This window comes from Rhincodon typus, chromosome 26 (assembly GCF_021869965.1).
Source record: "Rhincodon typus isolate 14 chromosome 26, sRhiTyp1.1, whole genome shotgun sequence".
In the NCBI taxonomy this organism is placed as follows: Eukaryota; Metazoa; Chordata; class Chondrichthyes; order Orectolobiformes; family Rhincodontidae; genus Rhincodon; species Rhincodon typus.
Genome location: NC_063357.1, coordinates 4438763 through 4466702, shown reverse-complemented (window position 1 = coordinate 4466702; position 27940 = coordinate 4438763). Strand labels below are relative to the sequence as shown.

At 41.0% G+C, this 27940-nt stretch overlaps 1 protein-coding gene across 3 annotated transcripts in view; it reads right to left on the bottom strand.

Moving 5' to 3' along the window:
* The window catches only part of LOC109916784 (T-box transcription factor TBX4), a 141560-nt gene that overhangs the window by 81019 nt on the left and 32601 nt on the right, over positions 1–27940 (bottom strand). For all 3 annotated transcript variants that reach the window (XM_048612675.1, XM_048612677.1, XM_048612676.1), the window contains exon 3: positions 17435–17529. In XM_048612675.1, coding sequence (XP_048468632.1) covers positions 17435–17529 — 95 coding nt within the window. The remainder of the gene's footprint in view (positions 1–17434; positions 17530–27940) is intronic.

Genomic DNA, 27940 nt, shown 5'->3' with positions numbered 1-27940 from the left:
TTCTTTCATAGAGTCTGTAAAGTTTTTATACATGTGTAATCCCATTCCAGGTTAGTTCAATTTCCTACCATGTGATGTAAGTCAAGCAAACGTTATTGACCCATATAAGTAAATTATTTGCTTAACTCAATGGCTGGAATTGTAAGAATAGTGAATTTATCTATGTTTAAAGATGGCAAGAGCTGCCTGCCTGGCTTTTGGTGGATGGCAAGGTGTTCCTGGAATGGCATGTAGTAAATTGGGCATTGGGTCAGATACGAGGGAAACCACAACGGGTAGAGCAGGCAGTTGCATCCAGTAAGATCCGGTGAGACATCTTGCTTGACCTCGCAGTGAGAATCCCAATGCACTAACAAACCAAAAAAGTGTAAGGTTACAACCCATTTTGTTTTACAGTATTTTCAGTTTTATATAGTCTTAAGGCATTGTTTACTTACAAAGCACAATTGTAGTTTCTGATATATAAGTAGCTATTCTGTTCCTATTTCTTATGGTCTAAGTCTGACTGTGTAACATGTGAATATGACAGTATATATCATTGCAGGAAGTGATATAATGTCACATGATCTTGCTTTCTCTTGATTGATTGATTTTGATTTATTGTCACATGTACCTAAGTACAGTGAAAATCTTCGTTTATGAGCAGTACAGGCAGATCTAGTGAGCAAGGACGTACAGATCATAGGGTGAAAAAAAATTGGGACAGTATGAGGCATACAGGTTACACTGCACAGGACGTACGCAAGGCAAGATCAACATTAACAAGATCAACATTATTTGAAGTTAGAGAGTCCATTCAGCAGTCTAATAATAGTGGAGAAGAAGAAATTCTTGAACTTGCTGGTCTGTGTGTTCAAGCTTCTGTAACTTCTGCCTGACTGAAGAGGTTAGAAGAGAGCGTTACCAGGGTGGGATGGGTATTTGATGATGTTGGCAGCCATTCTGCGGCAATGAGCCGTGTAAATTGAATCCATGGATAGGAGGTTGGCTTCCATGATGGTCTGGGCTGTGCACACAACCTTCTGTAGTTTCTTATGGTCCTGGGCAGGACAGTTGCGATACCAGACTGTTCTGCACCCAAACAGTATGCTTTCTGTGGTGCATCTGTAAAAACTGGTGAGCCTCATAGAAGGATGAAGCCACAGTAAGATGGTTCTTAAATAAAGTCGGTACTTCCCTTACTTCAACAGACTTTACTAATATTCTTTAGCATCACAAGACTAAGAATATTATTGTTTTCTTATTATAAAAGAGAGAAGAGATGCAGGCACTTAATTTAGTGCAAAAATGATTCATAAAAATGATATCTGAATTGAGAAATTGTTCTTAAGTCAAACTAAGTTCCTAAGTGAGTCTAGAATTCTTTTCTCTAAGGCTGATCTAAAAGATTCTTTAAAATTGTAGACTGATTCAATCAGATGTTTCCACTTATGCAGGAGTCTAAAATCAAGCGTCATAAATATTAGATAAGTAAGATGGTTGCTACCCGAAGGTTGCAGGAACAGCAACTCATATTCCGCTTGGGAACCCTGCAGCCCAATGCTATCAACGTGGACTTCACAAGCTTCAAAATCTCCCCTCCCCCTACCACATCCCAAAACCAGCCCAGCTCGATCCCGCCTCCCTAACCTGTCCTTCCTCCCACCTATCCCCTCCTCCCACCTCAAGCTCCACCCCCATCTCCTACCTACTAACCTCATCCCGCCCCCTTGACCTGTCCGTCCTCCCTGGACTGACCTATCTCCTCCCTACCGCTCCACCTACACTCACCTTTACTGGCTCCATCCCCGCCTCTTTGACCTGTCTGACTCCTCTCCACCTATCTTCTCCTCTAACCATCTTCTATCTGCCTCCCCCTCTCTCCCTATTTATTTCAGAACCCCCTTCCCCTCCCCCATTTCTGAAGAAGGGTCTAGGCCCGAAACGTCAGCCTTCCTGCCTCTCTGATGCTGCTTGGCCTGCTGCGTTCATCCAGCTGTACACCTTGTATATCTTAGATAAGCCTTAGTGGTTTTAGTTGGGAATTCAAAAGAAATTTCTTTGCCTAGAGATTGGTTAGAATGTGGAACTCCCCAGCACAAAGTTAACTGAGGCGACTAGTATAGATGCGTTTAAGGAAAAGATAAATAAGTACACATGGGAGAAAGAAATAGAAGGATATGCTGATGGGATGAAATGAAGCGGGTATGGGAGGGATCATGTGTGGAACATAAACACTGGTGTAGAGCTGTTTGATCAACTGGCCTGTTTTGGTGCTGTAAATTCTAAGTAAAAGTATGCAAAAAGTTAGATCTTATAAGCTAAAATAATGATAGTCCCCACCACGTAGACAGTGCCATGTACCCTAACTTTGTAATTTACAGGGAAAGGAAGAGAGATGCAGGGCCATGGGGAAAAGGGAGGAGAATGGGGCTCCCCAAGTTGTTTTTGCAGACTGCTGGCACAGACATATGGCAGACAAAATGGCCTCCATCTGTGTTGTGGTCATTTGATTGTCTGTGATTCAATGATCATCATAGGTGTTGATTAGAGAGGCACTATTTAAACCATATTAAATACACACCAGCTATTTCAGCAATTCAGTACTCACCAACTTAAACTTCTACGATTTCAAGCAAAGCCAGATCTTTAAGGAGCTTCAATTCACTATTTGCACTATTACAACCACAGCTGATTAAGGGTGTGTTAATTCTCCACTTTCCAATTTACTTCTTAAGCTTTTAATAAAGCAAGCAGCTGATGAGGACTTCAGGCAGTTTTACTTAGATCCTTAAATTCTTTTCTGTGTAGAGCAGGCAAATCATATCAGTGTCTATATCATGATGACTGAGTACACATAGTGGAAAGATTTACGTGCCTTAATCCTTCATTCCAATACTGTGAATTGCACTGTCGACTGACATTTTAGATTTCCAGAGACTTTCAAGTAATTCATATTTGATTATATAAGTAAGATTAAGCAACAACTTGTATTTATATACTGTAACACCATTAATACAGCAAAACATCCCAAAACACTTCACAAGTATGTATTTGACAAAGTTTGAGTTTGAGAAATTAGGAGATGTGACCAAATGCCTAGCCATAGCATCATAACAGTAGGAGAGAAATACAAAGCTACAGAGGTTTAGGAAAGGAATTCCAGAGTTTAGAAGGCACAGCCCTCCAACTGTATTGTGAAGGAAATCAGGGATTCACAAGGTGCCGGAATTGGAGGCATACGGAATTCTCTGAGTTGTAGGGTTGCAGGAGGTCATAGGGATATGAATGCAAGTATGAGAACTTTAAATTCAAGCTATTGTCAGACCCAGAGCTAATGTAAATTCAGTGACTACCAGGGTGAAAGTCAAATGAACTTTGTGTGGGTTAGGATACAGGCAGCAGAATTTTGCTGACACATAGTTTATCCTGGTTACTAGAAGCAATGATTAGAGAAATTTGTGGATCCGTCCCTCCATATCCTTGATGTGATAGCAAGCCACCATACCCTCTTTATCCATCTATTTAACATCCCCAATAATACTGAGTGATGTTCTTAGATTAGAGAGTGCAAAGCGTTGCATTTTAGTCACCCTGGCATGCTTTAAATATGCACTGTTGTCACTGTCAATGTTTAATTCCTGAATTTTGCAGTCTGTACAACTGATAATTAATGTTAAGTAATAATCATCGCTACTGTAAATAAAGACCTGGTTCGATTATATGAGAGGAAGAAAGATGAAATATTAGCAGTTGCTCTTTATTGTATTGCTGTGTACATCATAGAGCATGAGAAAGGGGAAATAAGAAATGTACATTTGGTTTGTGTTAAGCTGACAGGCTGTTTGCATCAAAATCATATTCACTATTCAATAATATCTTGATAGCAGCTGACATAAAACACTAATATCTACATTATAATTTAACGAAGAAATGTCTGGCCTGCCTTCAAATCCACTTAAGGTGTATGTCAAATAAATAGGCTATAGTCGAGTGGTTTGAGAAGTCACAGACTGAAAGAGCAAAACCCCAGTGGATTATAAATACCAGCAGAACTCAAAGACACAATCTCTGCCTTAAATTCATTATTTTGGACAAAATCACCATGAGTTTGATAACGAACATCATAACTTTAATGTTTCTCATTGTGTATGGCATACCGGAACTTTATCAGAGACACATCAAGATAATTATACCATATCTCTCTTCTCCAGAGCGATTCTATACTATATTGTAACATACTAGAATGCCCCAGGTTAGACTTCCATTTTATGGTGAGCTCTTGGATCATAGATGAGAAAGTGACTCAATGAAACAACAACTTATATTGTAATGGCATTTTCAATGCTTCAAGGGAAAATTATACAACAGAATATCACATTGAGCCATATAAGGTGAAATTGGGCCAAATGACTATAAGGCTGGCAAAGAGATAGACTTTAAGAAGCATATTAAAGGAAGAAATTGACATAGGGAAGCAGAAAGGTATAAGAGGGGAATTAGAGCGTTTGATGCCTGGCAACAAAGACCTGGCTCCCAAAACGATTAAAATTAAGAAAGAAGAAGTAAATGAATTTGGTTTTCTCAGAGAGTTGTGGTGCTGGAGGTAATTATAGAGGTGGGAAGGAATAAAGCCATGGATAAACCTTGAAAACAAAAACAAGAATTTTAACATTAATACATTCCTTGACTGAGAACCAGTGCAGATCAGCGAGAACTGGAGCAGTAGGAGAATCAGACAATATAAGTTGGGTCTTGGGTGGTCAGCAGAATTTTGGATGACCATAAACTTGCAGAGGGTAGAATTTGGGAGATCAGTCAGCAGTGCAGTGGAAGTAACAGAAGCTAAATGAGAGTTTTAGCAGCAGATGAGCTCTGGCAGGAGTAAACTTGGGTGAGTTTGTTGATTAACTCACAGAATGAGGGAGTTGCTGGCTGGGCCAACAATTATTGCCAATTCCTAACTGCCCTGTAGAATTGAGCTGCTGTCTTGAAACTCTGCAGACACATGAGTGTGGACACATCAATGATGCAGTTAGGAAGGGAGCTCCTGGGGGTCTTCAATGTCGACCACTAGGGTGGCTTGTATGCGGCACTACTGATCAAGCTGGTTGAGTCCTGATGGACATTGCTGTAGACTGGGTCTGTGGCAGGGATAGGGAACCAAGAAGAGGGAAAAACATGTTTAACCTCGTCCTCACTAAACTGCCTGCCACAGATGCATCTGCCCATGACAGTATCAGTAAAGTGACCAACGTACAGTGGAGATGAAGTCCTGTCTTCACACTAAGAATACCCTCCTTCGCATTGTGTAGAATTATCACCGTGCTAAATAGCAAAGATTTTGAATAGATCTAACAACCCCAGATTAGGCATCCATGAGGCATTGTGGGCCATCAGCAGCAGCAGAATTATAGTCCAATGCAATCTGCAACCTCATGGCCCAGCATAACCCCCATTCTACCACTGCCATCAATGCAAGAGATCAACCCTTTTCATTGAAGGGTGCAGGAGGGCATGTCAGGAGCTGTACGCGGCATTGCTAAAAATGATGTGTTGACCTGATGAAGTTACAAAACAAGACTACTTGCATGCTAAACGGCATAAGCAGCAAGTGATAGACAGAGCTAAGTAATTACATAACTAATGGATCAGCTATTGACCTGCCACATCTAGTCGTGAATGGTGGTGGACAATTAAACAACTCATTGGAAAAGGATGCTCCACAAATATCCCCAACCTCAATAAAGGGGAGACTAGGACATCAGCAGGGAGGTTATATTGGAGCTGTACAAAACTTTGGCAGCTGGAGTACTGTGTATAGTTCTGCTCAGTGCGCTTCAGGGAGGATGCAATTGCACTGGACGGGTGCAGAGGACATTCACCAGGATATGGCCTGGGATGGACTATAAAGAAAGACTGATATGCTCAGGTTGTTTTCTTTAGAGCAGAAAAGGCTGAGAGGGGGCCTGATTGCGGTGTAGATATTTTCCTAACCAATCTGTTTACAGATGTCATTACACATGTTTGGAGCATTTGGAACTTGAACCCAGGTTTGCAGGTAGGAACACCACCACCGTGCTGCAGGAGCCCTTGTGACTGAGGTGCATAAGGTTACAAGAGGCATGGTTAAGGTGGATAGAAAGCAGCTGTTCCCCTTAGTTGAAGGGTCAATAATGATGGGGCATCATTTTAAGGTGAAGGGCAGGAGGATGAGAGGGGATTAGAGGAAAACTCTTTTAACCCCGAGAGCGATGAGAATCTGCATGGGAGGGTAGTAGAAGTGGGAAACCTCACAACCTTTAAAATGTATGTGGTGAGCACTTGAACTGTCATAACATTCAAGGCTATGGGCCAAGTGCTTGAAAGTGGAATTAGTGTAGATAAGTTGGCACAGACTTGATGGGCTGAAGGGTCTCTTCTATGCTGTATGACGCTATAACTCCATCAGAGCAAAAGACAAGGCACTCACAACAATGTTCAGCCAGAAGTGCCGAGTGGATAATCCATTTTGGCCTCCTCCAGAGGTCCACGTCAACAAACGTGCAAGGCATCAATTCAACTCATGCCATGTGATGTCAAGAAAAAGTTGGTTTGGGCCCTGGCAGTATTCCAGTGATAGTATTGAAGGCGTACAGCAGAAAATGACATGCCCCTAGCCAAGCTGTTACAGTCCAGCTGCAACGCTGACATCTACCCAACAATGTTGTAAATTGCCCAAGTGTGTCCTGTACACAGAAAAGCAGGACAAATCTAACCTGGCCAATTACCGCACCATCAGTTTCAATCATCAGTAAAGTGATGGAAGGTATCATCAATAATGTTATCTAGCAGCACCTACTTAGCAATAAAGCTCAGTGACGCCCAGTTTGGGTTCTGCCAGGGCCACTTAGCCCCTGACCTCATTAAAGCCTTAGTTCAAACATGAACAAAAGTGCTGAATTCCAAAGGTGAGGTGAGAGTTACAGCCCTTGACATTAAGGCCACATTTGGTCAAATATGGCATTAAGGAGGCCTACAAAAATTGGAATCAATGGGAATCAGGGAAAACTCTCCGCTGGTTGGAATCATTTCTTCAACAAAGAAAGATGGTTGTGGTTGTTGGAGGTCAGTTATCTTAGCTCTATGACATCTCTGCAGGGGTTCCTCAGGGCAGTGTCTTAGTTAGGTCCAACCATCTTCTGCTGCTTCATGCTTTCTCTTTCCCATAAGGTCAGAAGTGGGGATTGCACAATTTTCAGCACTATTTGCAACATCCTAGGTCCTCCTTAGGTACTGAAGCAGACCATGTCCAAGTCAGCAAGACCTGGGCAACATCCAGTCTTGGCTGACAAGTGGAAAGTAACATTCACTTCACACAAGTGTCAGGCAATGACCATCTCCAACAAGAGAGAATCTCTAACTATCATCCCTTGACATTCAATGGCATTACGATAATTGAATCTCACTGACAATATCATGGGGATTATTACTGATGAAACAGTGAAATGAACTAGCCATATAAAGATTGTGGTCACAAGGTCAGAAGCTAGGAATTCTGTGGCCAGTAACTCACCTCCTGACTCCCCAAAGCATGTCCATCATGTACAAGCCACAAGTCAGGAGTGTGATGGAATACTCCCCACTTGCCTGGATGGGTGCAGCTCCAACAACACTCAAGAAGCTTGATACTATCCAAGATAAAGCAGCCCGCTTGATTGGCACTACATTAAGCATATCGAACCTCACTCCCTCCACCAACGTTCGATAGCAGCAACATGCACCATCTATGTGATTTACTACAGCAACTCACCCAAGTGCCTTCATCAGCACCTTCCAATCCTGCAAAGTCGACCATCTAGAAGGACAAGGGCAGCAGGTGTATGGAACACCACCACCTACAAGCTCCCCGCTAAGTCATACAACACGCTGACTTGGAAATATACCTCCATTTCTTCAGCATTACTGGGTCAATTTTGTTTATTCATTCAGGGGATGTGGGCATCACCAGCTAGGCCAACATTTATTGCCCATCTCTAGGTGCCATTGAGAAGATGGTGGTGAGCTACCTTCTTGATCAGCTGCAATCCCTTTGTTTTAGGTATGCCCAAAATGCTGTTATGCAGAGAGTTCACAGATTTTAACCCAGCAACACTAAAGCAGAGATGATACATTTCTAAACATTCACACTCACAAGAATGGGCTTTAAGTTTCCCTACTAGCAGAGATGAATGCACGGGGCACATGAAGTCCAGGGGTAAGCTGTTCACTGCCTATCTATCCAACCTTCCTCACATGATAACTTTACCAGCAATGAGGGTGATGTCTGGCTACCCACCAATCAGTGGACCTATTGAGATGGTAATGCAGACAATTAATTCCCACTTAAGGTCTTCCACTTAACCAATGACAGAAGAGGCCATTGCTAAGCAATCAGTTTAAATGAAATTTGACAATGCAGAAATATGAACGTAGCTTTTCAGTGTTAGTAGGAGTGTTTAGTGCTTATTGTAAAGTTAGTACAGCTGTACCTCATTGATCAAGTTATAACATTTTCCTGGGTAGTTACAGTGAGACAACAGCTTTGGAATGGAATTTTTTGTCAATTCCTGATTACAGTTTGTGGCAACTTCTACATGTACTCAATACTGAGCATGGGCTCACTGACAGCAACTTTGCATTTCCACGTTATTCTGCACCTTTTCAACTCCCCAAATTACTATCAGTTTCAATGAAATAATGATGGCAGATACTAAAACCAGGCCAACGTTACAGTGAAATGCTAGGAAACCATATCATTACAGCATGATCGTATACAACTCCACAATCCTCAGTTGATTGAAGTTTATTAACTTTGGTGAAGCTGGTTCAGATTAGTATTTAGAGGGAAGGTCAGGTACAATATTGGTAACGGAGCTCAAGGGAAATTACTGATCTGGACATTGCAATGTATGCCTTTAAGATACAATTTGGTGTGTTTTTGCGAGAGAATGGATTGAAGAATATAGTGGTGGGCGACAGTTTGGTTTATATCTGCAAATAGAGATATTATCGTCTTTCCCTACTGCTACTCATTCTCACCTTACTAGTCGACCACTTGTGGCATTGCCCATGGGAAGAAGAGATCAGTTTTAATCTTCAGATGAAGTGTGGGGTTAGTCAGGTAATTGCAAAAAGCATCCAGATTTAAGCCAGGCCCTATTGTAAAGTCACAAGTGTCAACCTATTTCCTGTATTTCCATTGTAGTTTCCTATATTTGTAAAGGGGACTGCTAATATAAATGCGTTATGTTACAACTACTGTGTTGACACTTCAGCACCTCCAGTAAGGAGAGGGTGTAACCATAGATGTTATAGATGTGGATGCGGGAATTCCTACTGGAAAATACTGGTGGGAACTGCATGCAAACAGAAGCTATCTACTACCGTGTGAAACAATTTATTGTGAGTGTGCAGACAATGGAATCTGATTTGGCCCTAAAACAGGTCTGAAGTTGGTGGAATGGTCATTTCCTTTGTTGGTCTGTGCCACACTCAGTCCAAGTGAAATTCATCTTTGGGGCTCATCTAAATATTGCTGTCCAATTGCAGATGTTAAACCAGATCAGGGAGGAAGACGACATGATGTGGGGAGAACTACAGAAGAAGGCTGGGTCCTTACCAACATGGTAACAGATACATTTCTGGTGCAAGTGATCATGACATGAAATTCGGAGGCCTAACACCCCACGTAAGCACACTGACCAAATGGCCTGAAATTGAACTTCTCCCCCAGTATGGGCTGATTTTCCAAGTATCAGATGGGACTCTGTGATGAGACTTGACATCAAAAAATTGACTCAGTACAGCCAACAATATCAGTAAGAAATCTGATTTAGTATATTTCAATGATATAAGTCATATTTACATGGCCAAATGAATACAAAGATCAGAAACATAGCCAACTCAAGACAAATGAGATACAGCAAACCAAAATGACTAAAGTTTGTCAGTCCAATTGGTTGCTATTGACCTTGGCTAAGCAAGTTCTAATTATAGCAAAGGACTGTCAAATCCAAACTCACTTTTGCATGCCCAAAAAACTAAGGAATGTTTATGAACAATAATTTGGAAGTTGTGTCAAGTAATTTGACTGAGTCTCTGAAACTACATTTGAAGATTTTTAATTGTTAGGGGTCGTTTTGGATCAGTGGTAACATTCTTACCTCTGGGCAATAAGTATTGTGTTCAAGTACCATCCCAGCATCTTGAGCCCATTACCCACTGTCATTTATAACAACATTTCCTCAATAATGCACCGTGCAGAAGTACAAAGTTTAGGATAAGACATCAAATTGAAGCCCCATTGAGGTAAATCAAAAGATCCCATGAGTCGATTAAAGAAGCAGAGGAGTGTTCTGGTTTACATTCATGTCACTAACAGTACCAAAATTAGATTAACAGACCATTCATTAGCCTCATTGCTGATTATGGAGCTTGCTTTGTGCAAATCTGCTGCCGCATACGTCTACACTACAACGAGAAATACACCTCAAACTAATGTATTGACAGCAAGTCATTTTGCAATGTTCTGAGGATCTGAAAATACCTGTAAATTATTTTCCATCTTTATTCACATTAGAAAGGAACTTGGGTATTCTCTGATGTCAGTATCCTGGCCCAGATACTAACAGTGAATAGTTTGTTCCTTGGTTTTTACATGTCTCACTGGGGTAGTGCACTGAAAATCAAATCCTACTGTTTCTGGAGTCATTGCAAATGTGAAAATTTGATTAAATGATTAAATTGCCCAATTTTACCTAAATGTCTAATTCAGGTTAAAAGAATATGGCACATCAGACTTTTCACATACAAGAAAATAGAAGTTAATCTAAACCAATTCTCATTGTTGGTGGCACAGTGGTTAACACTGCTACCTCACAGCACTAGGGACCCGGATTCAATTCCGGCCTCGGGCGACTGTCTGTGTGGACTTTGCACGTTCTCCCTGTTTCTGTGTGGGTTACCTCCGGGTGCTCCGGTTTCCTCCCACAGTCCAAAGATGCGCAGTTTAGGTGTATTGGCCATGCTAAATTGCCTGTAGTGTCTAGGGTGGGAAATGCAGCAATAGGGTGTGAGGGGGGTGGGGTCTGTGTGGGATGCTCTTTGGAGGGTCAGTGTGAAATCAATGGGCCAAATGGCCTGCTTCCACACTGTAGGGATTCTACAGACAATTCTATAACATAAACTTTACCCCTTATTTTAAAATTTCCATTCACATACAAACAGACACAAAAAGAGACAAGCCATAATTATTGTGGATAGAAACGGGGAAAGAACAGATCAGGGTAGTACAGTTCTGGCACCAGTCTGGATCACAGACATCAATGTGTTGGTTTATTTCAGCTGTCTCTCCAATCCTTCAAACTCTTGCTGAAGATGCAAAGCTGTAGATACACTGATTCTCAGGCTTTAATTCTTATGAGGCTACAACAAGTGGTCTGGATTGAAAGGCTAATTAAAAAACTGTCTCTGGGTAAGACAGCCCTGATCACACATTAGTGGTGCCATTCTGTCTGGAATGCTCCTTTACTGCTTTAAGACAACAATGTACATACATAATGTATTCTAGTAACTTGTTTTGTTTTAAATTGCAAACATCTTCTCACACAGTTTCCTTGGATTAAAGCAGTATCTTCTCCCATGTTTAATCCACAGTCCAAAAAAAAACAGAAGTGGTCTTTATATCACTCCAACTGTAGGAGACATGAAACACCATTTCAAAAAAATGTGTTTCATCTCGAAGTATATGACAGACAACAAAACATGATACTTGCATCATGCATCCCTAACACAGGTTTTATATAATCTTTTATCATCTTTTTATTAAATTCATAACTTATTCCATCATATTTATATTCTGGACAATGAGTCAGTTATGACATTATCCTTACCAGCAATGCCACTAATGTTTTCATTGAATGGTTAAATTAATAAGCACCATCTGAATAATCTCGCATTTTTGATTTTAATATTTCAACAAAATGTATTTCTCAGAAACAGGGAATTCTATCATCCCCATGCTTACTCCAAACAAAAATGACATTAACGTGGGATAGTAATGCACAATAGCTGTATCTAAATCTTCACTTGAAGTGGAAAATATCAACTTCATCTGGTTCCACAGTGAACTCTGCATCAGTGTCTAAATTATACTGTGTTAACCTGGCTCTGATGTTGATGGATTCCAGTCATTGAATTCCTTCTGCACTTCTAACTCAAATAAATACTCTATCATTTCTGCTTCAGGAAAGTCGTCCGCCGATCATGAACTAGAAACATTTTCCCAAACATCTCCTTTCCGGTCAATTTCCCTACTTTCAACTGCAGTTGTTTGGTTTGTCACAGTTGTTTCACTTTTGTCCACTTGCTCAGATTGGAAGAGAAATGTGATTGCTTCAAGCAGGTGATCAGTGTTTGTGATAAACAACAATACTCCAGTGGAACATCTATTGTTTTGAAACTTCACATTAAACTCAAAATCTATTTTCAGAGGCCCTAACTTCCTAACAGTTATTCTAAGCATGGAATATCCAATGCGTTTGAAGCAACAGTGTCTATATTTTCTGAATTTTTTTTATTCACTCAAGAGATGTAGTTGTCACTAGCTGTATGAGTATTTATTGCCCAGCCCAAATTGCCCTGGAGAAGGTGGTGGTGAGCTTTTCTTTCATCCAAATCTATCAAATCTTTTTGCTTGTTGAAGTGAATATCACAGCAACAAACAGTATGAGGAATTTGAATTTCAATTGCTTCAGATTAATGTTCCAGGCTTGATCATTCTGATTAAACATTAATTTCCTCCTCTTCAAATTCAACATATTTCCTGCTTCCTCTTTCTTGAATGTAGGCCATACGCCTCTTTGCCACAGCCACCAGAGAATTTCTCCACTTCAGAGTCTACATCAAATATTCTGCAAAACACTGATCATTTCTGGCTATAGTTTGACAGGTCTACATCGGATTCCAGAAGATAATTTGTAAGAGGAAGCTCCAAAATGATATTGTATTCCTTTAACCGTGCAAAGGCTGTTTGTATATCCTAAGTCTCCCTCTCACTGGGCAATGTCACTATTTACAGGGCATTGTTTAAGTGTTAACCAGGTGTGGAACTGGATGACCACAGCAGGCCAGGCAGCATCAGAGGAGCAAGAAAGCTGACGTTTCGGGTCTGGACCCTTCTTCAGAAATCAGAACTTTTTCTGACAAGGTTATGTATTATACATTTCTTGATCAGGGTTTTAGATTCAGACCTTTTATTTCTGCCTTCAAACAAAACAGAGACTTCTGTATCACAATTAGAGATTTCCTCTGAATTCACTAAAACCTCCTCTGCATCAATCAAAATTTCCTTCCAGAGTTCATCATGGAATTTTATTCCATTTACAATCTTCCTTGGACAAAGCTTTAATTGTCCTCAAGGGGGTATCTTCAGGAAATCAGGTTGTAATCTTCATAATTGTAATGACAGACTGATTTCTTGTTTTCATTTTGGGTAATGATTCTACGCAATCTATTAACACGTGACTAAATGGTTTTTCAAAAACTGGAATGTGGAATAAAGATGCTGCTTCAATTAGAAATTGAGGCTTTTGTTATACCTGACACATATGACATGTTTTACAGCATTATATTACATCCTTATGAAGTCTTGGCCATGTTAAAAGCCTGCTTACCAAAAGCCTGCTTATGGATGATTGAGTTTTCCATATTCCAACATGTCCTGCCATAGAAATTGTACGTGCTACTTGCAATATCCCTTTGCGAAATTTGGGCAGTACAACTCTCTAGCAAACAACTGTTCATTCCTCATCTGCAGGTTTGTGAGGATGTCTCTATTTCCTTATCAGAGTTCTGTTTTTAATACAATACCGCTCCAGAACCCCTTCAGCCTCACCTTGAGCATAAGCTGTCTCGGCTAACTTATTTAAGCTTGGATCTGCTTTCTGAGCTGCAGTTAAAGAATACATGCCAAATACGTCTCTTGAATTATTCTCAGCTCACAGTTTCAGTATGCTAACACCAGGTTGAGGTATTACTTTGACCTCTGGTGATGAACTTTATTTAGCCATTGCACTGGTCACTACACACAATTGAAAAATGCCTCTGAGACAACAAGGTGTAGAGCTGGATGAACATAGATGAACACAGCAGGCCAAGCAGCATCAGAGGAGCAGGAAAGCTGATGTTTCGGGTTGAGACCCTTCTTCAGAAATTTCTGAAGAAGGGTCTAGACCCGAAACGTCAGCTTTCCTGCTCCTCCGATGCTGCTTGGTCTGCTGTGTTCATCCAGCTCTGCACCTTGTTGTCTCAGATTCTCCAGCATCGGCAGTTCCTACTATCTCTGAAAAATGCCTCTATTGTATTCCTGTGACTGTTCTGTCTCTTTACCCTGCTTTGAACTTTCCGTGATTTTGAGTGAAGTTATAGCCTTTACTTCCGCCAAATCATTACCTAGGAGGAAATCAACTCTGTCCACATGTAATTTCTTAACGACTCTGACTGCTAATATTCCAGACAATCAGTTACACTCCAATTGCTTTTTACTCAATGGAACTGAAATGCACTCTTGACCTATCCCACGTATTAACACTTCGGCTTTCATTGCATTCTCTGGAGGGAAAACTAGATCCTTCTCCAGCAAAGCAGTCTGAGTAGCTACTATCCCCTTTATGGGAAATGTTATAGTTATATTATGGTACAGTTATGTGCTTAGCTACATCACATGAAGAAAAAGGGATTATCTTTCCTTTTGACAAAAACCCTTCTTATTTCTCATCTATATTATTCACTTCCCTTGCACTGACAGCATATTTAGTCCCAATCTCTTGTTGTTAAAGCTTCAAATTGATCCATGGTATTTTCATTTTGATTTCTCTCTTTGGACTCAATCCTATGGACTCCAATAAGTCCTGGGGGCTTCCCTTATAATTTCCAGCATTCTGAACAAAAGTATATTACTTTATTACAGTAGAAACACTGAGACCTTGGATTTTCGACTCCATCCTCGATATCTTCCTTTCTGATCTCAGGGGGAGATTTTGGGACATTCCCATTTGTCCCTTTTTACCCTGGCTACTCTCTTTCCTTTCACTCTCCCACTTTCTACCCTGATTGAATTTATTGGGGTGATGGAAAAAAAGCTTCGGTTTTATGAATCAGCGTATAATGGGCAGCCATTACAGCTGCCTGCCTAACAGTTACAACCCTTTGATCTTCAACATGGGTTCTAATTACAAAAATTAGTGAGATTTTAAATTCTTTTAAGAGAATTACTTCTCTGAGAGCTTTATATGTGCTTTCAACTCCTAATGCTCATATCTAGCTGTCAAAAGCACTTTGCTTAACCCTTTCAAATTTAATCTAGGTTTGGCCAGGTTGTTTCCTTAAATTTTGAAACTTTTGCCTGTAAGCTTCACTCCTATGTACCCAGAAGAACCTGCTTTACGCCACCATAATCCATAGAACCCTCCTCTGATAGTGAAGCATAAATTTCCTGTGCTTTACTATCGAATTGTCCACATGGGCAGTGTCCACTTTTCCTTATGTCACTTTGTCTGGTCCACTATTTTCTCAAATGACATAAAAATGCCAATTGTTGTGCTAAAACTTCATCTCTGCCTTTTTTGCCATGGCAGGCAATTCCATTTCTAGTTTATTTGTCAAATCAGACAACTCACCTCTTGTGATCATTCATAATTTCATCAGGGACATCTCTTCCACTTGTAAGGAGGCTTTAGCAGTTTCTACTGCCATTTCTGTTTAAATACAAAATCTGATGTTCCTCCTTTAATCCTATATCATTCACACTAACCCCACACCCAATCTTATGTTGTCTTTGTTCGAAAACCCCAGCAAATGAGGCCCCAGTCTTTGTCACAACTCACGAGGGTAGGGAGTTGGAAATAAAGTCCCACTATTCCCAAATCAACACAAGTGTGAAGATCTGGTTTAACCAACTTAATCCAAATCTACAATTCTAACTAATCATCTAATTCAGGTTAAAAGAATATGCACAGTTGTTTTGTTTGCATTAACAAGGAAGTAACTGCTTATTGGAATCAAAATTGTTTTTTTTAACCAATGGCAAAAAGTAGACACATGACTCACTGCATAATTGAAATCCTACCCCTTGATTAAAATTCCCATACACATACAAACAAACACACAAAGAGATGAGACAAGTATTATGGGTAGGGAAGGGAAGACAGGTCTGAGAAACACAGGTCTCTGGCAATAGTCTGGACCACAGACATCAATGAGTTGTTTCCTTTCTTTTTTATAATCTTTCTGATTCTTTGCTGATGACATAAGGTTGGAGATACGCTGATTCTCATTCATTGGTTGAGGATTACTGTTTCAGTGTCTCTGAAGGCGGTCTTTCCTCTTTTCCTTTTAACAGGGAATTTTCAGAAAGAACAGCTTACGGAGAATTTGAGGGAGAGTAACTAGCTACTAGAGATTTCTTTTACTTTCCTTATGGAACAGGGGAAAGAGTTAGATACTTTCTCTTGTAGACTGCATATTTCTGATGTATCGTACACACCCAAGGCAGTATCCGCCTGCCCAGAAATCAATCCAGTGTTTCTAACTGTTATGAGACCCCTTCAGCCCAGAACAACTGATTCTGATTGAAAAGCCAATTAAAATTTTCCAGATCACACACTGTGGGGTCATTCTGTCCAGAATGTTCACTCACCACTTAAAACAGCACTGAAGGCAACACTGTAGATACAGCTGACAATAAGCTCCAGCAACTTGTTTTTAAAGCTGCAAACATTTTCTCACAGTTTCCATAGTTTAAAGCAGTATTTTCTCCCACTTTTAGTTTACATTCCAAAAAAATAAAATTAGTGTTTACAGTATCTGCTTATGAGGAACAGGAGAACAGCCTTGGGATAGCTATCTTTTATTTTTGAGGGAAGTGTCTGGGTTCCAACATTCCACAGAACTAATTGTTATTGCTTTGACCTCTTACATCCAGCCCCTGTCTCATACTAATAGTATGTATAAATGTTTGCTATTTTTCAGGGTATGGAATCTCAGAACGCTACAGCAGGTGCAGAAACCATTTGGCTAATCAGTCCCACATCAGCTCTTTGAAAGAATTATCCAGTTAGTCCCAATCCTGTTCTATTTTCCCATTGCCCTAAAAGTACTTCATTTTCAAGTATATATTCATTTCCCTTTTAAAGTTATTTAAATCTCATTGAACTGCCCTTCAGGAAGTTTATTCCAGATCATACCAACTCAGTGTGTCGGACAATACTTTCATCATATCACCTCTGTTTCTTTTAGCCAATTCATTTACTCAGCCAATTTTCACCAAAACCAATTATATTATGGTCAATTTTCCAAATAAAACAGCCAAATAATATTAATGCATATAGAATGTCACAGGTTGTCTCTCATTTACACTCCCTCACAGCAAACCTACCTGCCAGCCTTTGTGATGATCATTTCTGTCCCAGCTTCATGAAATTTCTTCCAAAGTTCCTTCTCATGGAGATAAACCTTGATATTCTCTATGCTCTGGAATTGAATGTATCTCTTTAGTACAATAAATGCTTTTGTAATAAATGGTATTATTTCATTCTTCCAATGCTAATTGTAAACAGGCTGACTATATAGAATATTCTATATTTATTAAATATAATATTAAAACTTCAGTTACAAAATATTTTGCTCTTGGGAAATTAAAGAGAAAAACAAATTAATTTCTAATTTAATTATAATAGGAGACTTCAGTTACCCAAATATTGACTGGGATACTTGTAGTGTACAGGGTCACAAGGGGCAATTGTTCTTGGGTTGTATGCAGGAAAGCTTCCAACAGCAATATGTTTCCAGTCCAACTAAAGGTTGCATTGTTGGACATGGTTTTTGGAAATGAGATGGACAAAATGGATCAAGTGTCAGATGGGGAACATTTAGGAGACAGTGATCATGTAATGTTGAGGACAATAATGGGGAATTACATGCAACAATCAAGAGTGAGAGGAATCAATTGGTGGAGAGCAAATTTCAATGGGACAAGAACAGAGTTGGGTAGGATTGACTGGAACAAGTGGTTGGCAGGAAAAACAGTAACTGAACAATGGGCTACCCTCAAAGAGGAGATGGTTTGGGTAAAACCAAGGTATTTTCCCTCAAATGGGAGAGGTAGAACAAACAGCTAGATGACAAAGGAGATAGAAATTAGGATAAAGAAGAAAAAGGTATGCTTATGACAAGTGTCCGAGAAAATATAAAATTGACAACCATGAGGAATAACAAAGGTTCAGAGGGAAGATGAAAAAAAATAAGAAAAACAAAGAGAAATTGGGAGAAAAGACTGTCAGCCAACATTTAGAGAGTCCCAGACTCTCCTATATCCATTTAAATAGTAAAAGGGTGATAAACAGAGGAGTAGAGCTGATCAGGGACCAAAAAGGGGATTTAGACATGAAGGCAGGGGGCATGGCTGAAGTGTTAAATGAATACTTTGCATCTGTATTTACCAAAGAGAGAAATTATTTCCATACTATACGACTCTATGACTCTATGAATATTACCAAGGCCATGGTGACAGAGGAGGGAACTCTGGTCAATAGAAGAGTTCAAAATTGAGAAGGAATAAATGTTGGATAGGCTATGGGTATTTAAATTTGGGATGTCACTGGAGCACAGGAGGTGCCTGTGATTTTGAAGGAAGTGAGAGTGGAAATTGCAGAGGCACCAGCAACAATCTTTCAGTCTCCACTGGATTTGGGGAGTTGCCAGAAGACTGGAAAATTGCAAATGTTCAGGCCTTGTTCAAGAAAGCTTTTAAGGATAAGTCCAGCAATTACAGACCAGTCAGTTAGTGGTAGGGAAGATCCTAGAGACAATCTTTTGGGGTAGAATTAGTAGCTTCATGGAAAAAGATAAGCAAATTAGGAAAAGCCACCGTGGATTTCTAAAGGGGAAGTCATGTTTAACTAATCTACTGGAGTTTTTTTGAAGCGGTAAAAGAAAAGCTCGATGAGGGTAATGCTATTGATATGATGTACATGGATATTCAGAAAGCATTTGATACAGTGTCATACAACAGGGCTATGAGGAAAGTTATAGATCATGGAATAAGAGGGTCAGTACCAACACGGATGCAAAATTGGATGAGTAATGGGAAATAGTCGGTAATGGTCAATGGATATTTTGGGCCTGAGGAAGATTTGTAATGGAACTCCCCAGGGGTTGGTATTGGGACACTCGCTCTCCCTGATATATATTAATGATCTGGATCTTGGTTTGCAGGAAACAATTTCAAAGTTTGCTGATAACACAAAACTTGAAGGAATTGTAATCTGTGAGGACAGTGAGGAACTCCAAAAGGATATCGACAAGTTGCTGGAGTGGGCACATTGGTGACAGATGAATTTCAATGGAGATAAGTGTGAGGCGATGCATTTTGGTAGAAAGAATATTGAAAGACAATCTAAAATTCAGATGCACAATTCTACAGGGGATGCAGGAGCTAATGTACGTTTGTGTGTATCTGGACAGATCACTGAAAGTGATGGGACAGATACAGAGAGCAATTATTAAAGCATACAGTATATTTGCTTTTATTTACAGGAGCACAGAGTACAAGAACAAGGCGGTTATGTTCACTTATAAAAGACATTTGTTAGACTTCAGCTGGAGTATTGTGTACAGTTATGGACACTACATTATAGGAAAGATGTGAATACATTGGACAGAGTGCAGAAGTGACTTACAAGAATGATTCCATGAATGAGAAACTTCAGTTATGAGGATAGATTGAAGAACTTGTGACTATTCTCCTTGGAGAGAAGAAGGCTGAGAGAAGTTAAAGATTTTCAAAATCATGAGTGAGCCGGATTGAATAGATAAGGAGAGACTGTTTCTACTTGTAAATGGTACAAGAACAAGAAGGCACAGATTTAAGGTGATCTGCAAAAGAAGTAAGGAGAAGTGAGAAAAAGCATTTTCACTCAGCGAGAAGACAGTGTCTGGAATGCACTGCCTGGAAGTGTGATGGAAGCAAGATTAATTGAGGTATTGAATAGGGCAAATGATGATTATTTGGATAAAAAATAAAGTGCAGTGTATGGGGGAAAAGCAGGAGACTGGCATATGGTAATGATGCCTGTTGAACAAGCAGCGCAGGCAAAATGGGCTGAATGACCTCTTCCTGTGCTGCAACAATCCTGTGATTCTGTCGTTAATAATTGACAAACATTGAATTCTCTGAGCTCATATCAACTCAATGAAAGGAAAAACTTATTTACAAACAGATTTCCTAAATAGAATGGTTGACAAGTTGAATGAAATGGAAATGAGGCTGAGAGTTAATCATAAGGTGGAACCATGACAGTAGATGGAGTTAAGTTCGGTTAGAATAGGGTTGAGGATCTTAATGGCCTCCTCCTATTCCTTTAAGGTTCAGGCTAGAAAGTGGAGTTAAGGAAGAAGTTCATCAATAAGTTTTAAATATACCTTGTATTAACATAATTTGCTAAATTACATTGATATTTCAGGGTTGGAAAAATGTTTTGGTTGCCCATGGAAACCATTAGCCTTCATATTGCACCAAATTTCTAAATATACATAAATGATTTGGGATCGTAACTCTTTGTCAGCTTTTCATTGGTTTGCAACAATGAAGGATCAAATGATGCAGTGGGATTGGCAAACTTGCCTTTCACCTCGATGGAATGAAAGTCAACTGTCATAAGTTACTGTGAAACTAAGTTTAGGACATTCTGAACCAAGTTGCTAAATGTTTTCTGGCCATATTTCATGACAAACAAATATTCATTTGATGGCCTCACCTAGAGAGGACCGTTATACTGTGAAATGATGATAGCCAATACCAACGAATTGAGTATTTCATTCCCCAGAATTGATTTATAAGTCTTAACTGAGAAAACACACCACAAGGGAAAGAGATAACATGGTGTAGAGCTGGATGAACACAGCAGGCCAAGCAGCATCATAGGAGCAGGAAGGCTGATGTTTCGGGCCTAGACCCTTCTTCAGAAAATTCCCACTGCGAAGCCTCTCCAGCATCCGCAGTTCCTACTACCTCTGATACAAGGGAAAGACTTCTTAATTGGAATTTTTTCCATCAGTATCAAGTGATGTCCAAAGTGACCCAGCTTTTATAATTGCTCCCCATGTTTGAAGATGTTTACATGCTACCCTTGTGCACAGTACCTTCATAACTTTCATGCACTGTATTTGAAACATTTCCCTCTGGCCTTCTGATATTTTATTATTGAATGCAACTAAATGCTACATTGGTAAACTACATACATGTGAGTTTTTCATCAATATAGCCATACATGACCAGTTCAGTTTGGCCTTTGAGGTATTGTGACCAAGAACCAGTCTAGGTCAGTAAACACAGTGGTGATGAGTGATTGGAACTTGGTGTGAGTTCTCATATAGGCAGCAGAGTTTTGGATGAGTTCAGGTTGGCTGAGGTGCAAGGTAAGAACCTAACCGGGAAAACATTGAAACAGCCATGCCTAAAGCAAAATTCTGTCCAAGCTGTCTTTGCCCCAAGCACCTAACTTCCACACCCCAACTCCTCTTCTGCATATTACAATGGAGAGGTTATGTTAAAGCAGTAAATCCATCAATAGTACCCAGTTTTAATCATTAACCATCACTCATGAATCTCCAACAGCCACTTTGCACGCTCAATTGCTTGATTTTGTGCTGTGCGTGATCCAGATATTTCTGTACCTTGAACAGTGACAAAACCAAAACTATCTCATTGCATCCACTTCAGTGATTTTGCATGTTAACCCCTGGTTTCATACCCTTTCCTGGTATTCTGGTCAAATTCAGTTGAAAAGTGCCATATTTGACCTTGCTTTTGGCCACACCATACTCAACACATCTACTCATCTCAAATGACAAAAAGATCCTCGTTCATGTGCTTTCCATCACCACTTCATTAATTTCCTCTTGTTGCCCTCCCAAGTCCTGGCTCCACATCTAACCCAAAAGTCCCACCACCTGTGCCCCACCTCAAACCAACTCCTGCACCTCTCACACTCTTTTTCTATCAGGTTTCATTTATTCTTATTCCTCAACACGTCAATGAAATAACTCCACAGAGGCTGATATCCCGTCACTAAGTCACTTTTCATTTAAACATGCAAAGTGCTTGACACTGGTCCGGCTTCCTCAGAGCCAGCTCTCAGTGTAAACAGAACCTCTGATGCTTAACTTTATTGATAGTCCACCACCAGGAAAAACACCCATGTGACCAAAAAAAAACAGTAGCAAGCAGAACCCCCTGGGCCAATGCCTATGTGAACGAAAAGGTGAAGGGGAGGGTTAGGATCAAATTAAAACAGATTTGGGGGGGATCTTCTGTTTATTTGTGTCAGCCAAGGCACCCTGATTGGATCAGATTAACAGCCTCAGAGAATTCATATTCTATGAGGTCCATCTGGCTGACCTTGTTGCAATCATTACATCCTCTCCCTCTAAGTCCAGAGATGTAGACCTGTTCTTTTCTTTGTAGCCTTTCCTGGAGCATTTTTGCACCAGTTCCTCCAAATCAGCCACGGGTACAGGCAGTATGTACCTGACTGTAGTCCACCTCTTGTGCCCTGAGTGTCTTAGAATAAATTCATTCTCTTTTTCAGGCAGTAAAGGCATCAAGGCTGCGACAACTGCCATGCCCATCTCAGACTCTGAGGTTTCTTCAATGCCAGATGGAGGGGAGAAGCCATGAGTTCCAACAGCCTCTCCAGCTGTTTTGTTCTGAGGGGCTGAGTACGCTTTGCTCCTGCTCCGTTTGTGAGTTTGCAGCTTTCATGTGGTCCATGTGCTTGTTCAGGACTGCCTCACCTACCTAAACTTTGTATGTCACGTGGCCTGACCTTGCATCGACCATGCCTCTTACCCATCAGGGCCATTTGTGTGGTTTTGACACCAAACTTTGTCCCCTGAAGTAAACTGTCTCCCTCATTTAGAGGAGTCTTGTGTCCAGCATTGGCATTCCTGATACTATTTCACCCTTCACCCCCCTCAGGTCCAGGAAGAGTGTAGAGTCATTTTCCCATTAGCAACTCTGCTGGAGCTATCCCTGCAATTGTATGAGGGGTGGTGTGATAATCACTAGGAACCGGGACAGTTTGGTATAGAGTCAAACTGTAAATTGTTTCTTTAAGCCTGTCTTCAAAGTTTGGACTGGTCTTTCTGCTAGACCATTGAATGATGGATGATATGGAGCTGTCCTTAAATGCTGGTTGCCATACATCTTTAGGAAATATTCAAATTTCCTGCTGATAAACGATGGTCCATCGTCTGTGACCAACACTTTCAGGAGCCTGTGTATTGCAAATATGCTCACAGCTTTTCTATCGTCATCCCTGTGTTTGACAAATGAACTCTGCACGTCCAACCAGTTTGAGTGGGCATCCACAATGACTAAGAATGTTGAGCCCATGAAAGGGCTGGCATAGTTGACATGTAACTGAGTCCAGGGTTTGACCAGCCATTTCTATGAATGTGGGGGAGCTTCTGGCAGTAACCTTTGTTCTTATCAGCACTCTGGGCACTGCCCCATCAATGTGGCAATGTATGCATCCAATCCTTGGCACCAGACATAACTTCTCACTAACATCTTCCTTTTGGACACCCCTGGATGACCCTGGTGGAGTTCAGCCAGTACCTGGCAATGACCTTTGCTCAGGACAATCACCTTTGCTCCCCATAATAAAATGCTTCCTGTATGGTGATCTGGTCTTGTCAGGTTCAGAAAGGTTTCAATTCTGGTTGTGATGGCCCTTTCGTTTCCCCATCACCAACAGCTGTTTTAGGTTTGCCAGGACTGGATCATTTTGCATCCATTGTCTAATATTGTCAGAGGTGACTGGAAGGGTGTCTAGGAAGTTTAAAACCAGAATGGACTCTTCCAGTGGCAGTACCACCAGTTGTGTATCTGCCGGTGGGAGACAGCTCAAGGCATCCACATTTACTATTTGGCCTCCCAGACGGTGTTCCAACTTGGAATTGTACACACTTAGAATGACAGCCCACCTCTGAATTTGACCCGAAGAAATGGGCATCACGGCCTTGTCCTCTTTGAGTAGCCATAGCAGGACTTTGTGGTCTGTTAGTATTATAAATTTACATCCATAAATGTATTGGTGGAACTTTCCTCACACCAAAGATGACTGCCAAACCTTCCTTCTCCATACCAAAGTCCAGGAAGCACATGCTATTGGACGTTCATTTCCATTGGGCTACCTGTGAGCCAACACTAGCCTGATACCATACAGGGAGGCATCGCATATCAGCACCAGATCTCGCTTGGGATCATAGTGTGCCAACACCTTACACAATGATAGTGGCTTCTTCACTTTCCAGGAGGCTATGTCTTGGTTACAAGACCATTTCTAAGGTTGCCCCTTTTTCAATCGCAGATATGAGGATGCCAGGATGGAGGCCAGGTTACATATGAACTTTGTCATAACTCACCAATCAAGGAAAGACCTAAGATCTGGTACAGACATAGGAGCTGGGGCACCATTTATTGCCCTCACATTATCTTTCAGTAGGTGTAACCGGGTCTTGTTGACTCTGTAGCTCAAGTAGGTCAGTTGACGTGTCTGAAACACACATGTCTCTCTTTTAAGGCGTACGCCCACTTAGAGAAATGTCCAAGTATTCCAAGTGCTCTTTATTGGTTTTCCTTGTTATTAGCACGACGGCCAGATAAATGGCGACCTGGGGTAGACCTTGTAAAATGTTCTCCATTGCCTTCTGAAAAATGGCACAGGCTGACAATACCCCAAATGGAAGTCTTGTACACTAGTACAAACCTTTATGAGTATTAATTGTAGCATACTTCTGGGAATCCTCATCTAACCACAATTGCAGGTACAATTGGCTCATGTCCAGCTTCATGAAGGACAGCAACCCCCCTGCCAGCTTTGCATATAAATTCTCCATTCAATGGATTGGGTATTTATCCAAATGCAAGAAATGGTTTACCTTTTGTTTAAAATCCCTGCAAAGGTGAACCGACCCATTAGGCTTCACAATTGGTACAACTGGTGCTGCCCATTCCACCAACTGGACTGGTGTGATAATTCCTTCACTTTCCAGCCTTCTGATTTCTGCCTCTACTTTTGCCCATAAGGCAAATGGCACTGAGCGTGTCTTGCAGAATCATGGAATTGTTTCCTGGTCAACATGCAAGGTGGCCTTGGCTCCTTTGATAGTCCCTAGACCTTCCTGAAAAACATCCAGTAGTTAATTGGGACTTCACTCAGGCAGCCATTTTCTAATCAAAAAGTATTGAGTCAATCAAGGTGAATCTTTCTCAGCCAATTTCACCCCATCAGGCTTGGGCCCGAGCCTATTACTACAATCAGTGGAACTGAGCCACCTGCTTCTCATACAAGACCGGAACCAAAATTCTACTCTTAATATGTAAAGGTTCCCCAGTATGGGTTCTCAGTCTAGCCAAAGTCTTATGGAAACTCAAGGGTTGGAGTCCAGAGCAAATTTTATTAAAGACTGGTTCTGCAATCACTGATACAGCTATGTTGGTATCTACCTCCATTAGAACCAGGTGACTATTTAACCAAATGTTTATTTTGATTGGTTCTGATTTGAATGTTGCTAAGTCATAAATAGGTGGACTTTCCACAGTGTGCACTCTCGTCAATACTAGCCTATGAGTCTTTTTACTCAGTTCAGGCCTAGTTTGACTCTTTTGCTGTGTCTAGTCCGCATACCGGTGGAAACTACAATGGCTTGCCAGCCCGGATCCTGAAGAAAATGTTAACCATTTGGCTGAGGCTCGGCTTCCTTTTGGAGTTTTTCTGTGGGCTGACCTAGAGTGCCTCTGTCCAGGATGTGTCCTGAGTGACACTATGCAATTGCCTTTACTAAACTGGTGTTCCCCAAGATCAGTCAGCCTGGCCAGGGTGTCCACTTTCACCGGCATACCCTGTAACTCATAATCTCAACTTGCTGCATTTTCTAATGACAAAGCCAGTTGTAGTGCATGTTTGAAGTCCAATTGGGCTTCAACTAGTAGGCACATTTACATGGTTACACCATTAGTCCCACATACTAAATGGTCTCTCAGCATCTCATTAAGGTTTAAACCAAAGTCACATGCCTCCTGCCAGTTGTCCTAACCTCGTCAAAAATCTCAACACAGATTCCCCTGGTTCTCGAACTGCCAAGTAAAACCAATAATATCTCAGAATTAGAGGAGGCTTGGGGGTCATCATATTCCTTAACTAAATCTGTAAATTCTTGAAAGGTTTTAGTATCTGGTGCCTCAGAAAATGTTACACTCCTAATAATGGAAAAGGCTGTCAGGAGAATTACTTGAGATAACAAGGTGTAGAGCTGGACGAACACAGCAGGTTAGGCAGCCCCAAAACATCAGCCTTCCTGCTCCTCTGATGCTGCTTGGCCTGCTGTGTTCGTCCAGCTCTACATCTTGTTATCGCAGACTCCAGCATCGACAGTACCTACTACCCCAGGGGAATTACTTGTTGCTTTTCATCTGCCCCGATGCCATTTTCCCAGAAAAGAATAACACATTCTTTCGAGATACTGGGCCCAGTCTTCAACAGCAGGATCAAACAAATCAAACTTCCCAAATAACAGCATGTTGCCGGAAATGTTTACCACAACTCAAAGATAACTGTTATGAGCAAATTTCTTCAGGAATGTATTTATTTTCCTCTCGTTGCCGCTAAAATAACTCCACAGAGGTATGCTGCCACCAAGTCACCCTTTATTTACACATGCATGATACTTGACCCTGATCTGCCTTCCTCAGAGCCAGCTCTCAGAGTGAACAGAACCCCTAACACTCATGTTTATATCTGTCAGGTAGGGCTCCCTGATTGGACCAAGTAAACAGCTCCAATCAGGGAACTCATATTCTATGAGGTCCACCTGGTTGACCTCGTTATAATCACGACAATCTCATCCCTGACTACAAAACCCTCCTCATCCTCCTAATTCTGCAAACTGTTCCAACCCCATGTTTGTTTTCACATTCTTTGCTTTTCTAGCCCTATCCTACTTGTGTTCTTCTTCGCTTCTCTCGACCAATAGTACAGCGCCCATTGTCTCCATAAACCTTGCTGCTTTACCGCATTTCTTCAACTTCAAAAAATTATTTACACATGTCTGACTATCCCATCAGGTACTGCTCCTCATTTCCTCACGCCCTCCTCTGACCCTACTTCTGCTATGAAGCACTTTGGCACATTTTGCTGTACTAAAGGAACAATATAATACTTTACAAATTTTGTTGCCTTGGGTTGTGTTTAAAGTTATAAATGTAACACAATAATCTTCTTCTGAATCAAAAACATCTAATGTATGGTTGTTAGTATGAGGAACTCCCTCCCTCAGAGAACACTGGAGGCAAGACATTGAATATATTCAAGGCAGAATTAGACAGATTTTTGACTGAATGTCATTCAAAGTGTATCGGGGCAGGCAATGGAGTTAAGGCAATATCAGATCATAAATGATCATTTTAATTGGCAGAGGGGTTGAATGGGCTAGTCCTGCTCCTACTTCCTTTGTTTATATTGATGACATATTCCAAATAATGGCAGCATTATGGTGGCAGGGTAAGTCGCTCCATTTGGAGCTCTGCTCTGCTCTGCTCATCAGTTCCCTTCCCTTTTCCTTTCTTTTTCTTATCTTCTTCTCTCTCCTCCCTGTAGTAATTCTTACCTCCCCACCCCCTGCTATTTTAACTACCTACCCAAGGAGTCGGGAAGGTGTCAGACTGAGACCAGGGACTGCGTCGCTGGAGCTAAACGTGCAGGCCGTGTTCTGCAGCAATGGCGGATTAACCATGGGCCAGAGTGACGGTGGCAGATCAAGAGGGGGCAGCAGAGGGGGGGTGAGGGTGCGGTCGGTGAGGGGACAGTGGGCAGTGAGA